General features: G+C 35.6%; 1 protein-coding gene across 2 annotated transcripts; it reads left to right on the top strand.

Moving 5' to 3' along the window:
- The first annotated feature begins 10,826 nt into the window (after window positions 1–10,826).
- Window positions 10,827–21,509, top strand: LOC135201552 (sequestosome-1-like). Of its 2 annotated transcripts, none has more exons than XM_064230547.1 (7): window positions 10,827–10,984; window positions 14,110–14,310; window positions 15,053–15,184; window positions 16,871–17,070; window positions 18,446–19,310; window positions 19,947–20,336; window positions 20,631–21,509. In XM_064230547.1, exons 2-7 carry the CDS (start codon window positions 14,136–14,138, stop codon window positions 20,768–20,770), a joined length of 1,902 nt encoding a protein of 633 aa, XP_064086617.1. In that variant the 5' UTR covers window positions 10,827–10,984; window positions 14,110–14,135; the 3' UTR covers window positions 20,771–21,509. The 2 variants fall into 2 exon arrangements, with proteins under 2 accessions (XP_064086617.1, XP_064086619.1); XM_064230549.1 differs by having other exon boundaries at window positions 10,980–11,112.
- Window positions 21,510–23,118: the final 1,609 nt, after the last annotated feature.

The raw sequence follows: 23,118 nt of genomic DNA, 5'->3' as shown, positions 1-23,118 counted from the left end.
CATACATACACATACGCACACACACACACACACACACACACACATATATATATATATATATATATATATATATATATATATATATATATATATATACATACACATACGCCACACATGCATATATATATATATATAATAATATATACATATATACACACACACATATATATATATACAACTATCAGTTCTTTATTCAGCAAGAGAAAAATAAAATGTATAGGCGTATACATCACTACTACGTTCAATTATTGTTGCCAAAGATTCTTTGAATGGTTTATTCAAATGTTAGCAATCGGGGCAAAAACACATTATTCCTGAATTCTTGAGGTCATCACATAACCCTGTGTTTAAAGAGTTGTAGTCATGCCCACAACGGATGTAAACCAACGAGTCCGGCCTTTGCTTGACCGGATGCGGATAAAATTAGACCTTGTGACTGACTAACATCCTATACGCGATGTTGTTATTTCAAAGACCAGAGATAAGACCCAAAAGAATCATCAGTATTAATATTCATGATGGTCTTCAACAAATAGTTAAGGTTATTACGTATATTCTAAAATATTTACCATATTCAGAAAGGTCTAAACCTATCAAACAGATACTCCAAAGTCACATTCTGGCCCGTACAACCATAGTTTGAATGAGTTTGAAAAGTAACTTTAATCCCCAGATGAATAAATATATATTGTATCTTTGTAAATACTGCTGTAGCAACAGTAATTTTGTAAGTTCGCGCAGACATAGGTAATTCCTAAGTCATAACGTCCCAAGCGGTGACACAACAGGTGGAAACAGCGCAAGAACATCTTCTAGCCTGAATGCAGAGTTAAATATAAATATCCTGAGGATGTTGTGCAATTAGAACCTCAACAATTCAAGCAAAGATGCAACGTACTTTTACTACCCTAAAGAGTTTTCTTTATATTTTAATCATTAATTTACATTTTCATCAGTTTACTAAGTTGTCATTTTTCTAATATCTGATCTCTTCATTCAGTATTTCCTGATGTCTTCTGTAACTTATTTCATATGAACACAATATTCTTTGGAGACTTGAATTTCAAGTCAATGGACACTGTGGTGGGTTTGTTTTATATGAATTTACGGTTTTTTTGTTTTTTTTTTTTTGCTGAATAATAATAATAATAATAATAATAATAATAATAATAATAATAATAATAATAATAATAATAATGTTCTAAAGGGTCCACAATAATACAAAGTCTTCAAAATTATACACAGACTTTTTACACTTTGTATTATTATGGACCCTTTAGAATTATATATACTCTCGTGATAGAGAGTTTTTCCCTGATAATAATAATAATAATAATAATAATAATAATAATAATAATAATAATAATAATAATAATAATAATAATAAGTAGATGAAGAAGAAGAAGAAGAAGAAGAAGAAGAAGAAGAAGAAGAAGAAGAAGAAGAAGAAGAAGAAGAAGAAGAAGAAGAAGAAGAAGAAGAAGCTCTGGAATAAGACTCAACAGAGGTTAACATCAGGAGAGGGATCTTCCAGGGCGACACCAACTCAAGAAAGGAGGCAACAGAATTAACCATCTGATATCCATGGACGACATGAAGCTTTATGGTAAGAGCATCAAGGAAATAAATATCCTAATCCAGACTGTAATGATTGTATCTGGGGACATCAGGATGGAGTTTGGAATAGAAACATGTGGCTTGGTCAACATACAAAAAGGCAAAGTAACAAGGACTGAAGGATAAAGCTACCTGATGGGAATAACATCATACACATAGATGACATAGAATAAGAATGTCTGTGAATAACAGAAGGAGACGATACAAAACACCAAGAGATGGAGAACACGATCAGGAAAGAACATATGCAGAGACTTAGGGCGATACTCAAGTCAAATCTCAATGCCCGAAATATGATGAAAGCAATAAACATATGGGCAGTATCAGTAATCAGATACAGCGCAGGAGTAGTGGAGTAGACGAAGGCCGAACTCCGCAGCATGGATAAGAAAATTGGGAAACATGACAATACACAAATCACTACACCCAAGAGCAAATACGGACAAACTATACATAACACGAAAGGAAGGAGGGAGAGGACTACTAAGCATAGAGGGCTGCGTCAACGAAGACCCAGAAATGTATAGACAGAAAAAACTCAAACAGAACAAACCAATGTACAAACAGTACATGAGACAGACTAAAGAACTGGCCAGAGAAGAACTCAAGAATTAATGCTAACAGCGGCACAAGATCAGGTCCTAAGAATCAGACATATTCAAATAACGATAGATGGAAATAACATCTCACCCATATGCAGGAAGTGCAATATGAAAAACGAGACCATAAACCACATAGGAAGCGAATATCCGGCACTTGCACAGAACCAATACAAAAAGACGCATGATTCAGTAGCAAAGGCCTTCCACTGGAGCCTGTGCAAGAAACACCACCTACCTTGCAGTAATAAGTGGTACGAGCACCTAACTGAAGGCGTGATAGAAAACGATCAGGTAAATATCACCTGGAACTATGGTATCAAAACAGATAAGGTGATACGTGCCAATGGACCAAATGTGACGTTGACTGCCGAAATCAAGAAGAAAGTATCACTCATTGATGTCGCAATACCACGGAACACTAGAGTAGATGGGAAAGAAAGAGAAAAAATTGGCAAGTATCAAGATCTGAAAATAGAAATAAGAAGGATATGGGATATGCCAATGGAATTTGTATCCATAATCATATGGACAATAGGCACGATCCCAAGATCACTGAAAAGGAACTTGGAAAAACTAGATGCTGAAGTAGCTCCAGGACTCATGCAAAGGAGTGTGCTCCTCGAAACAGCGCAAAATGATGAGAAAAGTGATGGACTCCTAAGAAGGCAGGATGCAACCCGGAACCCCACACTATAAAAACCACCCAGTCGAATAGAATGACTTTGACAGACAAAGAATAAAATAATAAATAAGTAATGAAATAAGTATATAAATAAATGAAATATCTTGAAATTTTTTTTCTCTACCTTTCCTGCCTTCTTCCAGGATCTGACCGTTTATTAACTTACATTTATATATTAGGCTTGAAATGCCAATACAATTATCAATTATTTGAATATTGCTTTCAATTATTGTAGATATAGCTACTTTTTAAGTATACTGTACCCAGACGTTTGATGTTGTAGGATTAGAAAATCACACTTTGTTGTCAGATTACAAAATACAAAATCATACATTGTTGTCGGACTACAAAATCAGACTTGGTAAAGCCATTCTCCAATCATATTCAAACCCTGAATTCCTTCGCTTAACGAAAGGCCAGATTCCTCACTTCATGGGCAAGTCACAGTCACGGGTTGCAGGAACCTGTGATGGCATAAGGCCACCATAATTAACAATAAAAACGTGATTTTGAAAACATTCTTGAAAGACATTCTATCTAATAACTAGGTACAGCAAGATCAACGCGGGACATTACTAAGAAAAAACTTTTTTAAGTACATAATTTTATGTAAAAACACCGTAAATATAAACTGAGTAAACTGGAAACAGACAAATGAACTGTGATTCTAATAAAGGAATGGCATTTCCTCTCTCTCTCTCGTATTCTCTTCTCTTTGTTAATTCATCGATTCATTTATATCTTATTCTCCTGCAGTCATTTACTTATTTACCTATTTCATTATATTTCCATGATATGCATCGATTAATCTTATTTCCATTTTCATCTACCCATTACAGCTTGAGGATGTTTATAGAGTCAATGACCGATTAACGAAAAATACAATTAAAACGTCGGCTCGGGTTGCAACTTCATCTTTTACAACTTACACCATTTACAACTTCTCCTAAAATGAGAAGGCTAAACTGCAAGTCACCACAAGACAGATCATGATAAGATAACCAGAAAGGACAAGGTGCCGATTATGGCAAAGAATCATATCAACTATTCTGGTTACTTTACAAGAACGTAATATTCCTAAACAGTTAATGATAATTTATTCAATGTTTACTGACAGAACATAGAATATATTATAGGATACAAAGATTTTAATATGAATTATCATAAAGTTTCGAAAAACTTTTGTTATTAAAACACCATAGAACTAAAACACACGCACACATAATATGCTTACATATATATACCGATTTGCAAACACACACACACACACATGTATATATACGAATACTAGAAACATTACAAAACTTGAGTCACACAATGAAATGCAATGCAAATCCGGATTGCAAGCCTCTTTAGAATCATTTTTATTTATGTGGTCAATCTCGCTCAATTTGCAGCGTTGAAATGGTGGACAGTCTTCCTATGGCTGTTTTTTTTTCCCCTTCCTGCTTCAAATACCAAGAGAAGGCTGCGGTTTGCGATATTAGAGTTTAGAGACTGAAGCCGCAATCTGACATCCGCTTTTGCGGTGCAAGGCAAGAGCAGACTTGCTATGTCTTGCATTATGCAAAACTTCTTCTTCTTTGCCTTCAGCTTTTCCCATTTCTCTATGGGGTCGCTGTTCCTGGTCAGCCTTCTCCATCTTCCTCTGTCCTGTACATCCTCTTCTCTTAGACTAGCACTCTCGTAATACTCGGGTTCCTCCAAGTTCATTGAAGGAACTGAAATATGTTCGCCTATACATAAATCCAGTCGTACGTTCCATCCAAATTCAGCAATCACAATCTCATTAGAGACTGACGACAGATAAAAGTGATCTAAACAAGAATGTGGGTTACTTTCGGAGCTGTCAGTTGGGGTGGCACGTGTTCTCGCTGTATAGGCAAATTATTCTATGAAAAATCACTTCCTTGTGTTTCCCTCTACCGACGCGGGTGGATCTGCAAGGCTTGTAAATTTAGCCTTCTCTAATATATTGCCCGTCACGGTAATATGTACATGGTAATCTATTAAACTCATTTTTCTTTTAACATGGTCGAGACGTTGTAATTTTCAGTATTCTTCATCGATTTGAAAAGACATGAATGTGGAAGAGTATGACTTCTACATATCCGGAAAGCAAAGCTGTTAATTTACATGATCAAACGCTTGTCATGTACACACACACACTCACTCACACACACACACACCGTCACGTGGCATTAAAGGCTCGGTGATGTCATCGCTCGCAATAGCGTCATGGGACGAAAACGTTCGTGCACAGTTTCTATCTTGCCAAGTCACTCGGGAAAGTCAAAAGGTCGGATTATTTCTGATCAAATCTAACACTGAACTACGAAGAAACCAAAGAATACACACCTCTAAATGATGTATCTTCTGCTTCCTATCAGTACCTTTTTTTACCTTTTACTAGAGAAAATCTACAATATTTTACTATTTTAACAATATTAAATGCAGAATTTTATCAAAGTTGACTTACATTTACCAGAATTTAACAAAAAATGTATCTTGTATATTTTACAATTAATCTGTTTTTCAATGTTAATATTTTCCTGTAGTTACCCATGTAAGATTTTATCAGTATATATCTAATTCTTATTATCCTTTATTCTATAAACAATCTTATACCATCGTTTTCATATTTTATCCCTCTTTTGTGGTCTAACCTGATACCAACAACATAGCCACAAATTAAAATTAGAGCAGTGTTCCTATCAGTAACTTGGTTATTTCGACCCAGACGTGTACGCTTGGGGATGTGCACGATGAAATTATTTAAGCTGAAATCATTACGAAAAATTTAAAGCAGCATACTTGTAACAAACATAACTAAATGAACCTATTTCGTAACTGTAAATTATTTTGTTGTCCAATATAACTCATTATCTGGAGCTTTTCTTTTATCTGTCTCGGAAAACCCCTGAAACAAATTATTTTGCGCGTATGTGATCATAGGTATTTTGGGCGTCTGACAACACATGAATTCTGATTGACTGGTGCTTGTATACAATACCTCCTCACGCTCGTGTTGTAGGAGGCGAGAGAAATGATAACTTATGTCTTGCTGTTGAGTCGTCGCATTTACCGGCTGCATGAAGTTCGTTCATCTTGCTTGTTGACTAACACAACTGGAACACCAGCAATACTTATCTATTCTCTGTCATGCCAAACGTAAGAGAAAATAAAATCAGGGAATCCGTACAAAAATAATAGATGAGTGATAAATTCATATAAACCGTGCAGACAGAAAAGAAGTAAATAGTGTCTTTCATTCTCGAAGAATATACAATACTTGTTCATTCACCTGTTTTATGTATGGCAAGGATTACTTACGGCATACCTGTGGTAAATATTTCCTTTTTAAGAAGTTCCATATATATATATATATATATATATATATATATATATATATATATATATATATATATATATATATATATACTGAATTTTGTATTCGAACAACTTATGAATGTTTTTACATGTTCCATTTCAAGTTCCATTTACCACATTTATTTTTACTGAATTTTGTATTCAAATAACTTATGAATGTTTGTTTACAGACCAAAATGAGCTAATATGGTGAACATATTTTGAGGTATTTAGTTCTAGCTGTTACTAATATTCAAAATGCACAGCTGTGAAATTTCAGTTTGAGCATTTGCAATGATGATTATTTACATCTACGATTCCTTGTATTATGCCAACTCATTCGTAACTGATTTAGTCCGGTAATATGAATACACAAAATAAAACTAACTCTAAATGTAGCCATGCAACTCATTAATTTTACTTGATCGTCAGAGATGGAATTTTTAAATATTTTCATTTTATTTTATCGTTTTCAATAACATTCGTCAGGGCTCTATTATCGATAATGTTAGTCGGACGAAAAATATACAACGTCCTTGAAGAATGTCCTTCTCTAACGGTTAATACCCCTTTGCTACCAGATCCTTTGTCTTGAAGAAAGTTGCCACGGTGATCCCAAGGCATTGAGAGGAGAACAATTTTTATATTTATTGCCTTTTGTTTCTTCACGTATTATAAAATAAAACTTGCGGACATTTATACACCACATGAACTGGTTCCTACAATTTAAACTTCAGTGCCTGTCATTCTCCGCATTTAGTTATCATTTATTTTCTTACAATTATATATATATATATATATATATATATATATATATATATATATATATATATATATATATATATTCTTTTTTTATGTTTCAGTTTCCGTCAGTTAGAATCCTGAGAATCCACAATTTAAAAACTTGATTCTCATTTGATCTACTATTAATTCAGAATTGTAAAACTATAATGAACTTTTACAATAAAAAGAAGACGAAAAGGGGCCACTTGTTCAAAATACGCGGGAACAGGAGAATGGTGGAGAAGCTCCTGGAAGCTGATGAGACACAGCCCACACAGCCACTGGATGTGACGTCATCGCTCGAGCTCAACCAAGTCTCGGTTCAACGCACGAAAAACGTTGCGGTGCGCTACTTCCAAAATGTACACAGTCACCTAAGGAAAGCAGACAACTCACAACGCAGTGGAACATTTTCATAATTTTGAGACACTTTCATCCTTTTGAAACATTTCCATAAATTTTCTGACGAGCAACATTTGTCCATAGATTCGTGAACCTCGATCTCGTGTTTGGTTTTAAATAGAGCACAGTCCAGACCTACTTAGGTCGTGAAACAGAATCAGACATTATACAACCTTAATAAAACCAACGTTCACTCGTTACAATTGGCAGACTTCACTGTGCTCAATACGGGTTTAAATGAATATTTCCGTTTTACCGTCAGTTTGAAACTCATATCTTGAGACCCACCACTGTCAACTGACTATCAAGTAGAGGTTAGAGTCGACAGTGGCCAAATCGTGGTTAAATAAAGACTGGCCCAGGGGTGGTGGACGACCAGAGTAATTGTGAAATTTATTACGTGTAAATTAACGTCATAATCAACAGAAATATAAATATTGGTTACACATTACATTTGAATGCATATGAATAAATATACTTGGATAAGAATTCAACTTTCCCTATTCTATCACTAATCAATATATATACTATATATATATATATATATATATATATATATATGTGTGTGTGTGTGTGTGTGTGTGTGCGTGCCTGCGTATGTAGTGCATATGCATATATGCATATATATTATGTATATAAAGCATGAGTATAATCCATTATATATATATATATATATATATATATATATATATATATATATATATATATATATATAGATAAATGCCACGAAGGAAAAATAAACGAAGGAGGTCTTCGTGGCCTTTATCTTTATTTATGGATTATCACGTTCCTAACTTTCGTGATTCAGTTATATTATATATATATATATATATATATATATATATATATAATGTATTATGCATGAGTATAGTATATGTGTATCTCAAATATCGATTATGACGATTTCTTTAGAAAATAATGCACACCCGAAGCACAACAGAAAAGTATTTTGTCCCAATGCCAGGATTCAAACACTATAATTTATTCCCAATTTATGGTGAATTCCATATTAAACGATATTTGTGACTTAACATTTGTAAATAAGAAAAAACTCACGCCTGGCTAGGAGACGGAAATTTACACACACACACATTAATATATATATATATATATATATATATATATATATATATATATATATATATATATATAGTATGTATGTATTATATATATATATATATATATACACACACACACACACACACACACACACACACACACACATATATATATATATATATATATATATATATATATATATATATATACATAGGTAAATTCATTTCGGGAACTTCCATCCTCCTCTTGCATTTTCATTCAGCATTATATATTCCACTTTGCTTCTTACAGAGAATCCTCTCTCTTCTCTTGTCTTCCAAAACTGGGAAAGAGACTTGAGCTTATGGAGCGAGATTTTGTTGGCAAACGAAGCAAACTATGAAAACCTTGGCGTATACTATTCTGCCTCTTCTATTGCTTTAATCAACTGATTAATAAATTACACAATATGAAAAATAACAGCCACATTAAAATATTTCCTTGCGTGTTTTATATACAAAGCTATTAAAATATTATATCAATATATAACCACAGCTTACGACAGGCAGATATTACATTACACATTACCTGAAAGATCACAGGTGTTTTAACAAGTGGTAACTGAAAATCGCTGCGAGTCGGTGTTATGAAACTCGTGTTTTTTTTTTCTCTCTCTCTCTCTCTCTTCGGGAAGTGTTTTTGCTGTATACGGTGCTGGCCCTATGCCAGCATGAACCCTTGCTCATTGAGCAACTCGTGGGACACACCTGAGATTTTCTCCTCAGTGCTATCATGATTCCCAAGTTCAAACCCAACTTTCCAAAATACGTTATAAAAACAGATCACAAAATGTTAAAGCATACTTAAAGACGTGCGCGCGAGCGCAAACGCACCTCAGCATATAGTACACGCATACTTTCACCTAGACTAGAGTCAGAGTTTAACGGCAATAAGTAAGTTAAAGCCGATATTTTAGAGCCAGAGTAATGGGGTTTAACATGGAAACATCTAGAAGCTCCTCCTTCAAATTTCTTCCCGTCACCTAGCGTTGCATCAGGCGGCGTCATCACATCACATGATTCTGAGCAACATCAGTATATGATGATAAGCTCTTTTCCACTGTAGCTACACGCTTTACATGTCCACAATATCTTAGTTCAATCTTCATTTTATAGCAATCTATGTCAAATAATCTTTTTCCTTTGTATTTATTTATTTATTGATTGATTGATTTATTTTTACAATATTCTAATAAGGAAAGTATTAATTACATGTTCTTACCGAGGTCCAAAGAATAGACGATATCCTACGCTTGGAGTAAGAAAGTTAAATTTTATTGTCATCTCCATTTAAACACTTATGTTGAGTGGAAACAATGTTTTCCTTAATATTCGCTTAACAGTACCCTCTAACATAAATGATTTCACTCTATATTTGTTTATGTGACAAAATAGGAATGGGGAATGTTTGTAAACAAAGGTCGCTCGACATTGCCACTATACCTAAAATAAATTTATTATTAATTGCAAAATAATTAAGAAATTTACTAATATATAATGCATACGTGCATATATATTATCTTTAAATCACTAAAATTTTATATCATATTCTTGTGTTCAACCAGAAATATCAATTAAACAATTTTAAACGAAAAACGTAACTGACAACTTTTGTCATTTCATGACGCAGCCGATTTAGCAGACGGTCATAGGTTCAGTATCCTAATAAGTAGCGTTTCTCAATCTCGATTAGAAAATTGCTAAATTAAATCTCTTGTGATACACAGAAGTGTCTGAAGATATTCCTTTTATATAGTGTGTGAATTATTCTGTTAGTATTATAGTCACACTATCCTGTAATATATGAAAGTGACTTTTTTTTCTTAATAAAATGTGCAGTGCTACGTCTATAAGTACAAAGCAATAACGTAGTAATGTTAACAAATGCCCGTAAAATTGTAAAATTCTAGTAATAACTGCACTCCACCCTCCACATATTTGATGGAATAAATGAATGTTTAATCAATATAATCAGATTTAGGAGAGAAACAATACTTTCTTGAAAGGTAGTTCCACGCTATAACCCAAACAAATCACGCAGAATCATGCATAACAGTGTTACCACTTTGGCATATCCAATGCACTTATTAATCCATTAATCTCTAATTTCCTCTTGTATGAAAAGTTCTATGATATATACACATGAAAACCAAGATATATTAACTTTAATTTCTATGCATTTCATTGATGACAAAGGTGGAATAATGAAAAGTGAGAGTAGAACAGATTTTATGAATCCGACGCAAGTTGGCATCGCTGCTGCCTCGTCTATTGAATCAGCTGGAAATCCAGAGACCCAGCAGACGAACACAACTGAGTGTGGATGTGTCATGACTAACCACCGCGGATAGTATTTCATCAGCTGACCTCCGGAATCGTCGACACTCGACTGGAATATTCGTGAACGTTCATTCAATTTAGCACTGTCACTGGTGAGTATATATATGGCTGTAAGCTTAGCTTTCAATCAGTTCAGTTCTGCTTTGTGAATTGTTAACCTACATCCGACATCAGTAGTATTTCGGAAGCGATCTCGAAATCGGTGACGCAGTTTCTGCAGGTAAGCGCCGCGTTGTACTTTTGTTTGCAGGATTTTTATAATTTTCATTTTAATTTCGTTATAAGCTGAATTGAAGCAGGTTAGGTAGTGTTGTGCCTACGAGGCCTATGCCTACTCCTTGAGAGGTTTATCATTAACACTGTGGTACTGTATACCTAAGATACCTATAGTATTATAATTACTATAGTAGCATAAAGTTATTATATACTCTCATTGAGGTTGTAGCCCAATACGATCAAGTTTGCCTGTTTAATCAGACGTTTTAGCCAATTCCCAACTGTATAACTAAATTTTGTTATCTTGTATACCTACACATAGGTAGTATACCTGGAGAGGCTTCTATACACGTAAGTAAATACCTATAGTAGTACATGATGTTTGTATCTTAGGCTATGTAGCCTACATCCACCTGTAAAGCTTAGTATATGAATCAGGTTATAGGTACTTAGCAATGCTCAAGTTCTTTAAAATTATAATATTCTAATGGGAGGCTGAAAAGAAAATGCTGATCACAAACGTAAATTTCTCTTGGAGGGTCAATTCCCCTAAATTTGCTATTTGCTGTTAGTGTTATCCAGTAAATTTGTCCACCTAGTTGCTGGTTGCAAATGCAAAGTAAATAGGTACCATGCCCTCATTTTCATTATAGTAGGCCTAGCCTGTAAGGCTCGGTACATTTTCAGTTGCACAAAAATTGAACAATATTAAAACTGGAAAATGTTTACCTTGAGATTCTTTTGCATAGGCTGTTGCTACTGGTTGTTTTCATGAATGTTGTGGTTTCTGGTGATCTTTGAAAGTTGTAGTGTGAAACTGTATTGTCAGTCATTTCTGCAATGTAGCCTAGATGCTCTCCATGCATTTTAACTAGAACATAATACATAGATCCACTCACACTTAGCTTGTCTGTCTATAAGTTGGACATGTTAACTTGAAAATTCGTATTATACACCAGCTAGAACAGATCAAATGTGGCTATTAATTTGGGTGTACTCAAATGATACTCTTGTCTAGGTAATGACCAAGAGATATGGTAACTTCTTATGTCACATGTGGTAGCATAATTTTATTTTCTGTAGCAGTTGACAAGTGCATGTTCTCATCATTATTATTTTACTCAGTGTACAGAATTGCTATTGAAAAGGATCTTGGAAGATATGTTCATTTGAAAAATCAAGGTGTTCCACACCCAGTAATAATTTTTATCCACAAGTAAGAACGTGAAGAAAATATAATAGTTTAACATTTACTAGTGAACAGAGCACAAGTGTAAACATTCAAGTAACAACTTTAAATATTTCCTAAAATATCTAGTGCCATGTCGTGCTTTGACTGACTACAAATTTCAGAATTTTTTGCTTTTATGAAAGCATTGCTTTCAGTCTATAATGGAACAATTCTTCAATGACATATCAAGACTTTGAAGTACAGATGTTCTGTTTGAATCTAAAGATGTACATTTTGCGATAATGCATTAGTGTTAGATTAGATAAGGAGGATATCAGTTGAAAGTCTAAAAAGTGTAACAGTCAAGAGTATTGGTTAGAATACTAATGCGTGCTTACCAGGGTAAGAGTCAAGAGTATTGGTTGTAAAACTCACTACATGCTTACCACACCCATTAGCTAATGAATCTTATTTATATTTTATTTAACTGTACTTCTATTACATTGGGTTAGAGTATGAGATATTAGTAGGTGGCATCATCACTGTTGCTTCTATATTTTTATCAGTAAATAATAAAGATTTAGTAGGTTAAATTTACAAAAGGGTTGTTGTTTATCATATGGATATTGTGTGGAAGACAGTGCAGTGTTTCATTTGTAGATGACATGAGTTACTGTAAATTTTGATCACAGTTAGTTCTCTCATGTATGTGAAATATCTTGACTTCTAAAATATATGTAATAGTTACTGCATGATGAAGGTTAGTTGAAGAAATGTGCTTATTGTTAGTATGGAAATTTATAAAAGAAAGTAGCAAAAGGTAGTTATCTTCTTCTTATGGGCCAATTCTCTTTTAAGTTTTAGGTATAGTTATAATGACCTGTCATACATATAGTTGAGGGAAGAGTTGCAAGTCTGATTATTCAAGCTGATGCTCAGATGCTACTTAATATTCTTGGTTGATCACAGATTATAAGTGAATGAATGACTCACTGTCCTGGTGACAGTCTGAATAACTCAGTGCCCCAGCTCTTTAAAGCCTCAGTAAAGTAGCAGTACAAATTTTTTCCTTCCACAACAATGCATTTTTTAGTAAGTTGCCAAGTCAAAGCTTATAGAATTCATGAGACTGCAAAACTGTAGTGTATGACCTTAAGATATTAAAAGCTGGAATTCTTGTTATATCTTAATTGGTTGTCAGGCAAGTGATATGCTACATGGCCTCACCACCATTATATTTTGCTGGTGAAGTTAGAACGAAGTGCATATGCATATCAAGTGTACAATGAGGAAAAGTGATGTTTCAATTTCTTGAGAAATAACCATGGTAGAAAATGCAGTAGCTACAGTAGTCAGATTAAATTAATATCTAACCCAATGACTATTTGTTAAGCCACATTTCATTAAAATGTGTTGTAGAAAAGTTTAAACACTCCATACTTAGAATGTTTAACACTCCCTATTAACAGTTATGATTGCCTCTCCCAACTTTGTAGGTGGAAGTAATTGTCTGTTACAATATTTGAAAAGACAAAAAGTTACTTCAAGGGGAAGGTGTGATAGCATATTTTTGGGAATTTATTAATAATATTCATTTCTGAGATTTTAAAAGGAAAGATAGGTTGTTTTAGATCTGTTTTATCATTTTGTGTTTACAGCGATAAATTTAAAAGAGAACTTGAATGTTTAAATTTATGGTTTAAATTTATGCATAAGAAGGTACTGTACATAAATTTTTAGTGATGCTGATCAAGGATCTTATTAGTCTTAAATATTATTTTGCTTTTATTTTAGGAGAGTAAATAATATATTACTGTACTTTTATTTCAGGAAAGTCCTTCAGCTTCAATTTCGTCATGAGTGAAGAACAGAGCATGAGTGTCAAGGCTTTCCTTGATGGGGGAAAGGACCGCCAAGAAGTTAGAAGATTTGGCTTGCCAGAAACTCTGGCTACTAACTTTGCTGCATTAAGGGAGAAAATCTGCACAGTCTTCAACCTGAGTCCTCAAGATATTATAATATCATGGAAAGGTACAGTTATTTTTGTGTGGATAGTTTCAACAATTTTGTTAAGAGAAGCAGTTGTAGAGCATTGTACTGTACCTTGTTTTCAACTAATGATATACAGTACATATGTCATATTTATCAAGTGCACTATGATATTGGTTTACTTGTTTAAGATTTTGTGCAAATGCTGCAGGTGGCATAAGATAGAAGTGCAGATTTAATTGGAAAGGTTTTGCTTTTGATAATTAGCAAGCAATTAAAGTAAGTTACTGAGTCACATGGCTAGGCTCTTGTAGGCCATGAAGGAATAAGGTGAAGTTTAATAAGTCGAACAGCCAAATGATAAGAGACAAAATGGTCCAGATGAAAGGTACAAGGCAAAAGTCAATCCTGCTAGAGAACAAAGAGAGACTGCAGAGAACCTTAGTACCATTACAGTGTGCCTACATTATTGGTGGATCCACTAAAGACTTATGAAAAATTTCCAGCAAGATTCCATGCATGACTTTCCTTCAAATTTGGATTAAAGTTTCAAAGTTGGCTATAAAAATAATTCTATAGAGGGCAGTTGAATATAGTTTAACTGAATGAATTCAAGATAAAGCCTAACAGAGTAAAGATATTTGAATTTTGGTGGGCAGTTGTAAATTAAGACAAGCTCAGCAGATTTGTGTAGGTGCCAGGTATATCAAAATTTATATTCATGGCTTCTTTGGGACATAGGAATGACAGACACTTCATTAATGGCTTGTTTTCCTCTTTTCAGATTGTGAAGGTGATTCAATTGTAATTTCTTCAGATGAGGAACTTGTCGAGGCAATTGCCGATTCTTTGAGCAAACAGAAAATGCAAGTTTTCCGGGTTAATGTTACCCTTCGACAGAATGATAGGGGACAAGGTAAGTTTAAATTTCTTACTTATTTTAAATAATATTAAGGTTTCTACAATACACATTTTGGTCTCACTTTCACACATTGTAAGGAGGGGTTTATCTGCAAGGGGAAAGCTAACTTTCTTTTCAAAATGGTACATTTGATTAGATTGCTTATTCCTTTATTGTCTGTGGTTGAGTTTCTTACTATGAGATTCAGGGCCTCTGTAACACAGTTTTTTCGCAATAACTTTATCTATGCATTTTATAAATATAACGCTTATTCAGAATACACATTATATCTACACATAAATTTTGACTGTATTCTGCATTACATAGGTTGAATAAATTTGGTACCTATAATGTAAAAGTGACTTTTTTTGTAGACAGGCCAACTTACTCAGAGAAAAGATTTCGAATGCACTCGTTACGTAACTTATGTCAGCATTTCTTCCCTCATTCTCGATGGATGATTGGCTGTACGTAACGAAGGCTAGACCTCTGTCAACATTGACATAAAAATGTAAATACGTACAAGCAAAGCAGTACACCTTTATGAACTCTGAAGCCTCTCCACTGATAATTGTCATAATGAACAAACCAACAAAACATGTTAATAAATACAAAAACACTTTGATTATTAGTCTAACTCCAAAATAAGTTTCCTAAGAAATTACAGTCTACTTTATAGGTCACAATCAGATTGACAAGATGGAGGGAATAGTTGGTAATTTTCAAAACATAGTAGACAAGCTTGATTTGATAACTGCTATATCCAATGTCAAGCAATTTTTATTTATTGGCTATCCACCTATTTACTAAAAAAAAGAAAAAAAGATATAGCCGTTACCGCATTTCGGCTTTGAATCTCACCAATAATTATCGTCAGAATGAGGACTTCATGAGGCTCCACCCACTTTGGCCTCGTTATAATTCAGGATAACACCGAAGGCTATCATGGGCATTGTTGGATTAGAAAATTTAACTTCTGGCTATAAAAACTCATTTCTCGAGTAGTTGCAAGGAGTGCTAAATGATCCTCAAGGATCCCAGCAGTTGGCCTAAAAGTTTAATTCATTTATATTACTGCTATTACTACAATAGTATTACTACGCTAGCACAGATACGCCACCCACATCTATGTATCGTTCCGCCATTCATAAATTCTTTGTCATGGCCACGGGCTTTCTCTTGACTAAAAAGTTGCAAGTCATAAGACAAATGCAGTTTTGCAACCATGGGGAAAATTCCAAATCCTGTTAGCCATTATTGACTGCTATGGGTTTCAGAGCCGATGGAATAAGGCGAATGAGTTTCTGTCTGGTGGATGGGCGGGGCAACATTTCATCAAATGTTGTTTACCTTGCTTACGTAATGAATGTTTATCGACTCTTGGCTCGTAATCATTGGCCATGGCATCGGCTGGTTAATTTTTACTCTATAAAAATTAAAACTATCAGGTTTAGGTCATTGATAATGCTGCCAAAATTTGTGTGTGGTTGTAAAATATACATATGTCAACTTTCAGCTACATCCGATGCTTTGATACGGAGCAAAGTCCAAAAAATTGTGTTACAGAGGCCCTGAATCTCATAGTAGGTAACTTAATACAATTTTGTCAGTGGTCTTCAATAAAAAAAAAATGCAGTAGTATCTACAATCAATGAAAAGTACTTTACAGTACTCTGTGATCATTCTTATTTGTGTTTCCAGAAAATCAGCAAGGACAGCCCCAAGGAAATCAACAGGGTGATAACCATGAAGGGGTTGTATGTGATGTCTGTGATGGCCCAGTTGTTGGATTCCGCTACAACTGTGTAACATGTCAAGACTTTGATTTGTGTGGTGCTTGTGAAACAAAAGGCTTGCACAGAGAGCACAAAATGATCCGCATGCCAAAACCACTTGCTAGAGTAAGTTATTTCTAGTTTAGTAACACAGCAGAATTGTTGATACACAAGTTTTAATGCTGATACTGTTTCACTTGAATATTATTTCCAGTAATGTTTGTGCTGTCTGTTAGTATTTATAGTGCTGGAAGAATATGTCATGCCAGTAATATGTTTATGCATCATTTAAACATGCCTCTCTCTCTCTCTCTCTCTCTCTCTCTCTCTCTCTCTCTCTCTCTCTCTCTCTCTCTCTCTCTCTCTCTCTCTCTCTCTATATCCACAGACAATTGAAGTAGGCTGTTCACAACTTAAAACTTTTTAATTCATTAATTTATGAGCGGAAGCAACTTGAAGAGTATACAGACTTTAAGTTTTAAGGTAATTGTGTGTTGTATGGTTAAACCCACATACGTTAACACTTTAATCTTAAACTTGATATTTTTTGGTTCAATTCTTTTTTGTATTTTCTGGAGTGTTGCCATCACATAAGATGTCTCTCCTCTTTATCATTCTATTGTTTAACCTTTCTTTCTCTTAGCCGTAAGTTTTATCATTCTTAGTGGCTTGTTTTCTGTCAGGTGTCCTTAGAGTACTGACTTTCATGATTCAGGTCAAGTGTTAAGCTATGAATGCATTCTCATGGGAGTAGCTGTTAATTTTACTGAGTTACTTATTGTTACAAATACTGCAATTCTGTGAATTTTTCATTGTGATGTGTTATGAATAATTTCTGTTGAAACTCCCTGGAAAAGCATATGTATAGGAATTTAGGTTAGCTACTAAGTAGAAGAAATGTTACCAAAATTAACACAACTGGAATGAATACATATTGTAAATATCTTTGAATATTTTTAACGAGTTGAGGCTAATTAGTAGATATAAATAGTGAAACAGCTTTTTTTTTTTAAACTGGCACATATATTGTAATGGAATCACAGAAAATTTGGAACCATAAACATGAATACTATATAGATTTTAGGCCAAAGCCAAGCACTGGGACCAATGAGGTCACTCAGCGTGTAAGTGGAAATTGACAGTAAAATTGTAAAAGGTGTAACAGGAAGAAAACCTGTTTCACTATGAATCACTTTTTAGGAGAGGGTAGAGAGTAAGATTGAAGAAAGAAAATATGAAAGGAAGTACAATAAAAGGAACGGAAGGGGTTGCAGTTAGGGGCCGAAGGCACGCTGTAAAGAAAGAACCTTTATCAATGCCTACAGTGCACCAATGAGGTGCACTGATGGCACTACCCTCCACAGGGACCATATGCAGTGCATTGATGGCACTACCCTCCAACGGGGACCATAAATATGATAAACTGTCCTGTTGCATTCCAAATGAGTTACGGCAAAATTGTTGTTTTGTTTTAAATAGGTGTATTTATTTTCTCTTTCAGGGAGAACCAAGATTTTGGTGGAAAGAACATTCAGGACCTGGCGGTCAGTATACATCACACTTCCGAATGCACTCTGGTGCCGGTGGTGGTGGTGACAGCAATGCATATTCTTTTTCATCTTCTACATCTGGGCCTGGTGCTGATGCTGGTGGCTGGTGCGGCTGGGGTCCCTGGATGGGACGTGGGGGCAACCGCTCGTGCAACAGGAATGGTGGTCGTGGATGGAGAGGATGGTGGGGAAAGAACTGGGGAGGAGCCAGAGCAGATGCCGGATGTTGGCAAGGTCAGGGACAAACATTAGGTGGGTTCTCCAGTCAGCAGCAGCAGCAGCAGGGGCAACAACAGCAGGGGCAACAACAGCAGGAGCAACAACAACAGCAGCAGCAGGATAAATCACAGGAAAAAGAACAAGAGAGAACTACCAGTGATAATGAAAGGGAGTGCCCTTGGACAAGTACCAATGGTGGACCATGCCCTTTTGCAGGGGGACACCCTATACCAAGTCCAGAAAGGGTAGCAGAGGAAGTCCAGTTTGCAGCCCAAGAAGCACAAAAAATGGCTCACCATGTAGCCCACCACTTTGCATCCCAAATGGCAACAGATCAAGTAGCTAATGTAATGCGTGGAATATGGACAGCCTGGTCTGGCCAGCAGCCCCCTGGTGTTGGACCAGCACCTGGGCAGACTTCTCATTCTTCTTCTTCATCATCGTCATCGTCATCATCATCATCTGCTTCAAATGCTGGCGGCAACAATCAAGAGGATGGCAAATCAAAGAATTCTAGCAGTGGCCCCAGCCAAAGCTCACATGAGCAGTTTCTGAAAAATATTGGAGAAAGTGTTGCAAGTATGCTTGAACCTATGGGTAAGCGTCTTTTAGTAACTTTATACACTGTTGCTGATTGTCACATAAAGGGCAATAGCTTATAAGAATGTTGCAGAAGATAATTTGATATAGACTATTGCCAAAAAGATGGGTTATATTTAGTACCATGTTGCTAGCGTTAATCTACGTTATTAGGAGTGTGTTTTTCCCCCAGTAAATGTTTTTCCGTCTAGATTTCAATTAAATGTGAATCGACATATGAGATGTTCACAATGTGCCCTAGAACTGGGGCCAAATTCATGGATTCACTGATCTATGTTCTACGAGTAAGGAATCTAATAGCATTTTGGTTGTCTAGGAGTGCTTGATATAGTGGATGCTTCCTTTGTTTATAACCTCTTTTAGGACAGCTTTAGTGATAGTTGAAAAAAGATACCCACAAGATTACTTGTAAGTATTTACATAGTATTAATACTATGTAAGTATTTACATAGTATTAATATTATGTAAATACTACAAGTAAACATACTCGGTAATCTTGTGGGTTGCTTTTTCCATCTTCAGAAGAAAAACTGAAAGTAGTTTTTATTTGGTTAAGTTACAGTATTACATGTTCAGTGTATCCATCAGTAGTGGTTATAATCTTATTGTATCACATTTTTCATTCTTTAACAGGCATTGATGTCGATGTGTCAGTTGAGCATAATGGAATTCGTCAGCGTTGCAGTCTCAGTGAAGACGACTTACAGGCCCGTCAGAGTCCTACCTCAAAGACCCCTGATGGTCCCAAGACTCCTGATGCTACTGAACCTCCTACTGTGTCACCTGATCCACAACCCACAGCCTCTTCCAGCTCAAATATGGAAGTACAAACAGATATTCCAGAACAAAATCCAACTGAAATGGAAGTTAGCAGCCCTCCTGAGGCAGAGGCACAAATGGAGAGTGATGTCGAAGATTGGACATTGGTCAATAGAGATTCACAAAGTCCAGACAAGCTTAAAACACCCCCAACTCAGCGTCATGTGGAGTATCCTGATTTGCGACATGTAGAGACTCACCCAAGTAAGCCATTTCGATTTTGTTGATTGTTATTTGGAATTTCAGTTATGATTGTTATTTGGAATTTGAGTTATCATATGTTTGTGGAGCACGATTTTTTAATTACTGACCAAATCTATGGCCAAATGTAATGTTAAATTGCTCCTATGATCAATTATGGAATGCTGTAGCCTTGCCATACTGGCTAGATAATGCAAGAGCAACAGCTACAGGATAGGATGTATGTTTATTTAATAATGTGAAGTTTGAGTCCTTTGATCCCAGCAAAGATATTTATTTTTTTTAATTCTCTTCCAGATCCAGCAGTTCAGCAAGCATTGGAACAGATGCAGTCAATGGGATACAGCAATGAGGGAGGGTGGCTAACCAATCTTCTGGAAATGAAACAGGGTGATATTAATCAGGTGCTTGATCTCTTGCAGCCAACGCATAAATAATCTAGTGTGTGTCATTCTGTTGGGACCAGCACGTGAAAGTAGTCATTATTGATATCACATTTGAGGAGTGTATGAATTCGTAGAACTCTAATATTAGAGTATTTCTTTAGGTGAAAGTTGCTTATTAAGTTTGTGAGTGTGTGACAGTGGTACAGTATAGCTAATTACCAAATTTATAGTTTTAGTATTTGCCTCATCTGGTACTGGTATACTTCACTTGTGATAGATGTTAATCACCTTCAGACAGAAAAAGAGAAATTATTAACTTGTGTATTAGTCATTCTGTATTATCCCAATTTTATTTCTTTTCAGTATACTATAGGCTTTTCTCTCTGTAAGGAAATATAAGAAATACTGAACCTATATAAAAGCTTAACTAGAGGTTCAAGCTTTGTTTTTTTACGTAATATGTATTGAAATATTTATCAAAGACTGTATACAAGTGTTGAGTGTTGGGGATATTTTACTTTCCCAAATACAATATAGTATGTAGATGGATTAACCAAATACAGTATAGTATGTAGATGGACTGAATATTTTGACTAGCAGAGGGGATTGCATTATGAAAGTACAGCTAATCATAGTGTTTTGTCAAGTGACTGGGATGTGAACACTGTTTATATTTTTTGGAGAAGGGTTTGTGGTTGGATGAATGTGTGTCATTTCGTAAGTGGAACTGATGTAATGTGTATCCAGTATGTGAATTAATAATAGTATATATATCTATATATTCATTTAATTATGAATTTAATTTTCCTTGTCACAAAATAAATGAGCAAAGCATTTTGATTGTTGTCTGTGTAGAAACTGGAATCTATTTATTGAGGTATTTGCATCCCATTAGATAGTACTTTGGACGTCGTCTTCTTTTCTCAGTACTGTATAATGATATTGGCCATATCCTAAATGATTATTAAATATACAGTACAGACAGCCCTCTGTTAACAGCGGGGTTTTCTGTTCCCAGCTGATGCTGCTAACCGAAAATCAGCGATGACAGCTGACCGGATATCAGTGCTGCTAACCAGAGATCAGTCACTAGACAAGCGCCGTATAACCGGATAGCCGTTAACTAATACCACTGTTACCGAGGGCTTTCTGTGTCACCATACATGTGGCAGTGGCCTCCTGTGGTACTGAATTGCTGCTTTATAACCCTTGCAGCGCCTCAGCGGCGTGGTTGGTATGGTATTAGCGTCCCACCTCGGTGGTCATGGGTTCGATTCTCGGCCATTCCATTGAGGAGTGAGAGATGTGTATTTCTGGTGATAGAAGAAGTTCACTCTCTACGTGGTTCGGAAGTCACGTAAAGCCATTGGCCCCGTTGTTGAATAACCACTGGTTCCATGCAATGTAATAAAAAGCACCATACAAACAATTTATGACCCTTGCTCACCTTTGCTAGTATGCCTTGAAACTTCTACCTGTTCCCTAAATTCAAACCCATCAGTATGATAACCATTTTGTGAGCAAAAACGAGTTTTTCGAAGCCTAATATACAACATTCTTTTGCGGTAGAACACCCATGTGTGGTAGACAAGGGATACTGAAGTTGTGAGCTACTAAACTTGTTGAACGAAGGGTTAGCAGCTAGATCTTTCTTGTGTATGAGTAACCTTACATTGGTAACCACGGAGCCACTTAGTAGACAAGCATGGTTCTCAGGTTCTCATAAATAATAATTACTTTGGTTACTTAAATTCTGGTTGCACTCCCTCTTGAGGGTACAAGGTCGTCCATCTCAACTTACTCTCCATTGAGAGCTCAGAGGTAGACCAAGCAAGGTTTTTACAAAATCTAGCAATTTAAGGACTCTAAGGTCATGTGTACCGATGCGAAAAGCCACTAACAAACTAAATATAGCATTCAAGTTCTGGTTTTGCTCTCTCTCAAGAGCTTAGAAGATCATCTCTAGTACTGCAGACCTAGCTCTTTTTGACTAATTGACTACAACCATGCCTACTGGTATGAAACAGTACAGTAAGGCACCATCATAAGATGTCTGCAACAAGTCAATCATAGACCCCCTCTTTCTCCAGATCGCATATTAGCTCAAAGTTCGGGGTGATTGTGTAGAATTACCTGTACCATTTCCTTATAACAGAGTTCTCCCTGACGCCATCCATCCTTGACCTGCTACAAACTCAAATCCTTCCTTACACTACCAGAACTCAATGCCAACGGAAGACCCAAGAAAGTCGTTACAGTCCGGGGAAAAAATGGCTCCTTTGCCTTCTGACCATCTCCAGACATGGCAGGCATGGCTCATCACCGCCTCCAGGACCTTGCCTTCCTTCTAGACGGCACTGCTTACAACTGGACCCACCAAATGTATTCGAGGGTGAACT

The sequence above is a fragment of the Macrobrachium nipponense genome, chromosome 28 (genome assembly GCF_015104395.2).
Source record: "Macrobrachium nipponense isolate FS-2020 chromosome 28, ASM1510439v2, whole genome shotgun sequence".
NCBI lineage: Eukaryota > Metazoa > Arthropoda > Malacostraca > Decapoda > Palaemonidae > Macrobrachium > Macrobrachium nipponense.
This window is presented reverse-complemented; position numbering and strand designations above follow the sequence as displayed.

Coding starts and splice junctions, on each gene's coding strand:
- LOC135201552 (XM_064230547.1), top strand. CDS start 14,136: ATGAGTGAAGAACAGAGCATGAGTGTCAAGGCTTTCCTTGATGGGGGA. Junction 14,311..15,052: donor TATTATAATATCATGGAAAG/GTACAGTTATTT, acceptor TCCTCTTTTCAG/ATTGTGAAGGTGATTCAATT. Junction 15,185..16,870: donor ACAGAATGATAGGGGACAAG/GTAAGTTTAAAT, acceptor TTGTGTTTCCAG/AAAATCAGCAAGGACAGCCC.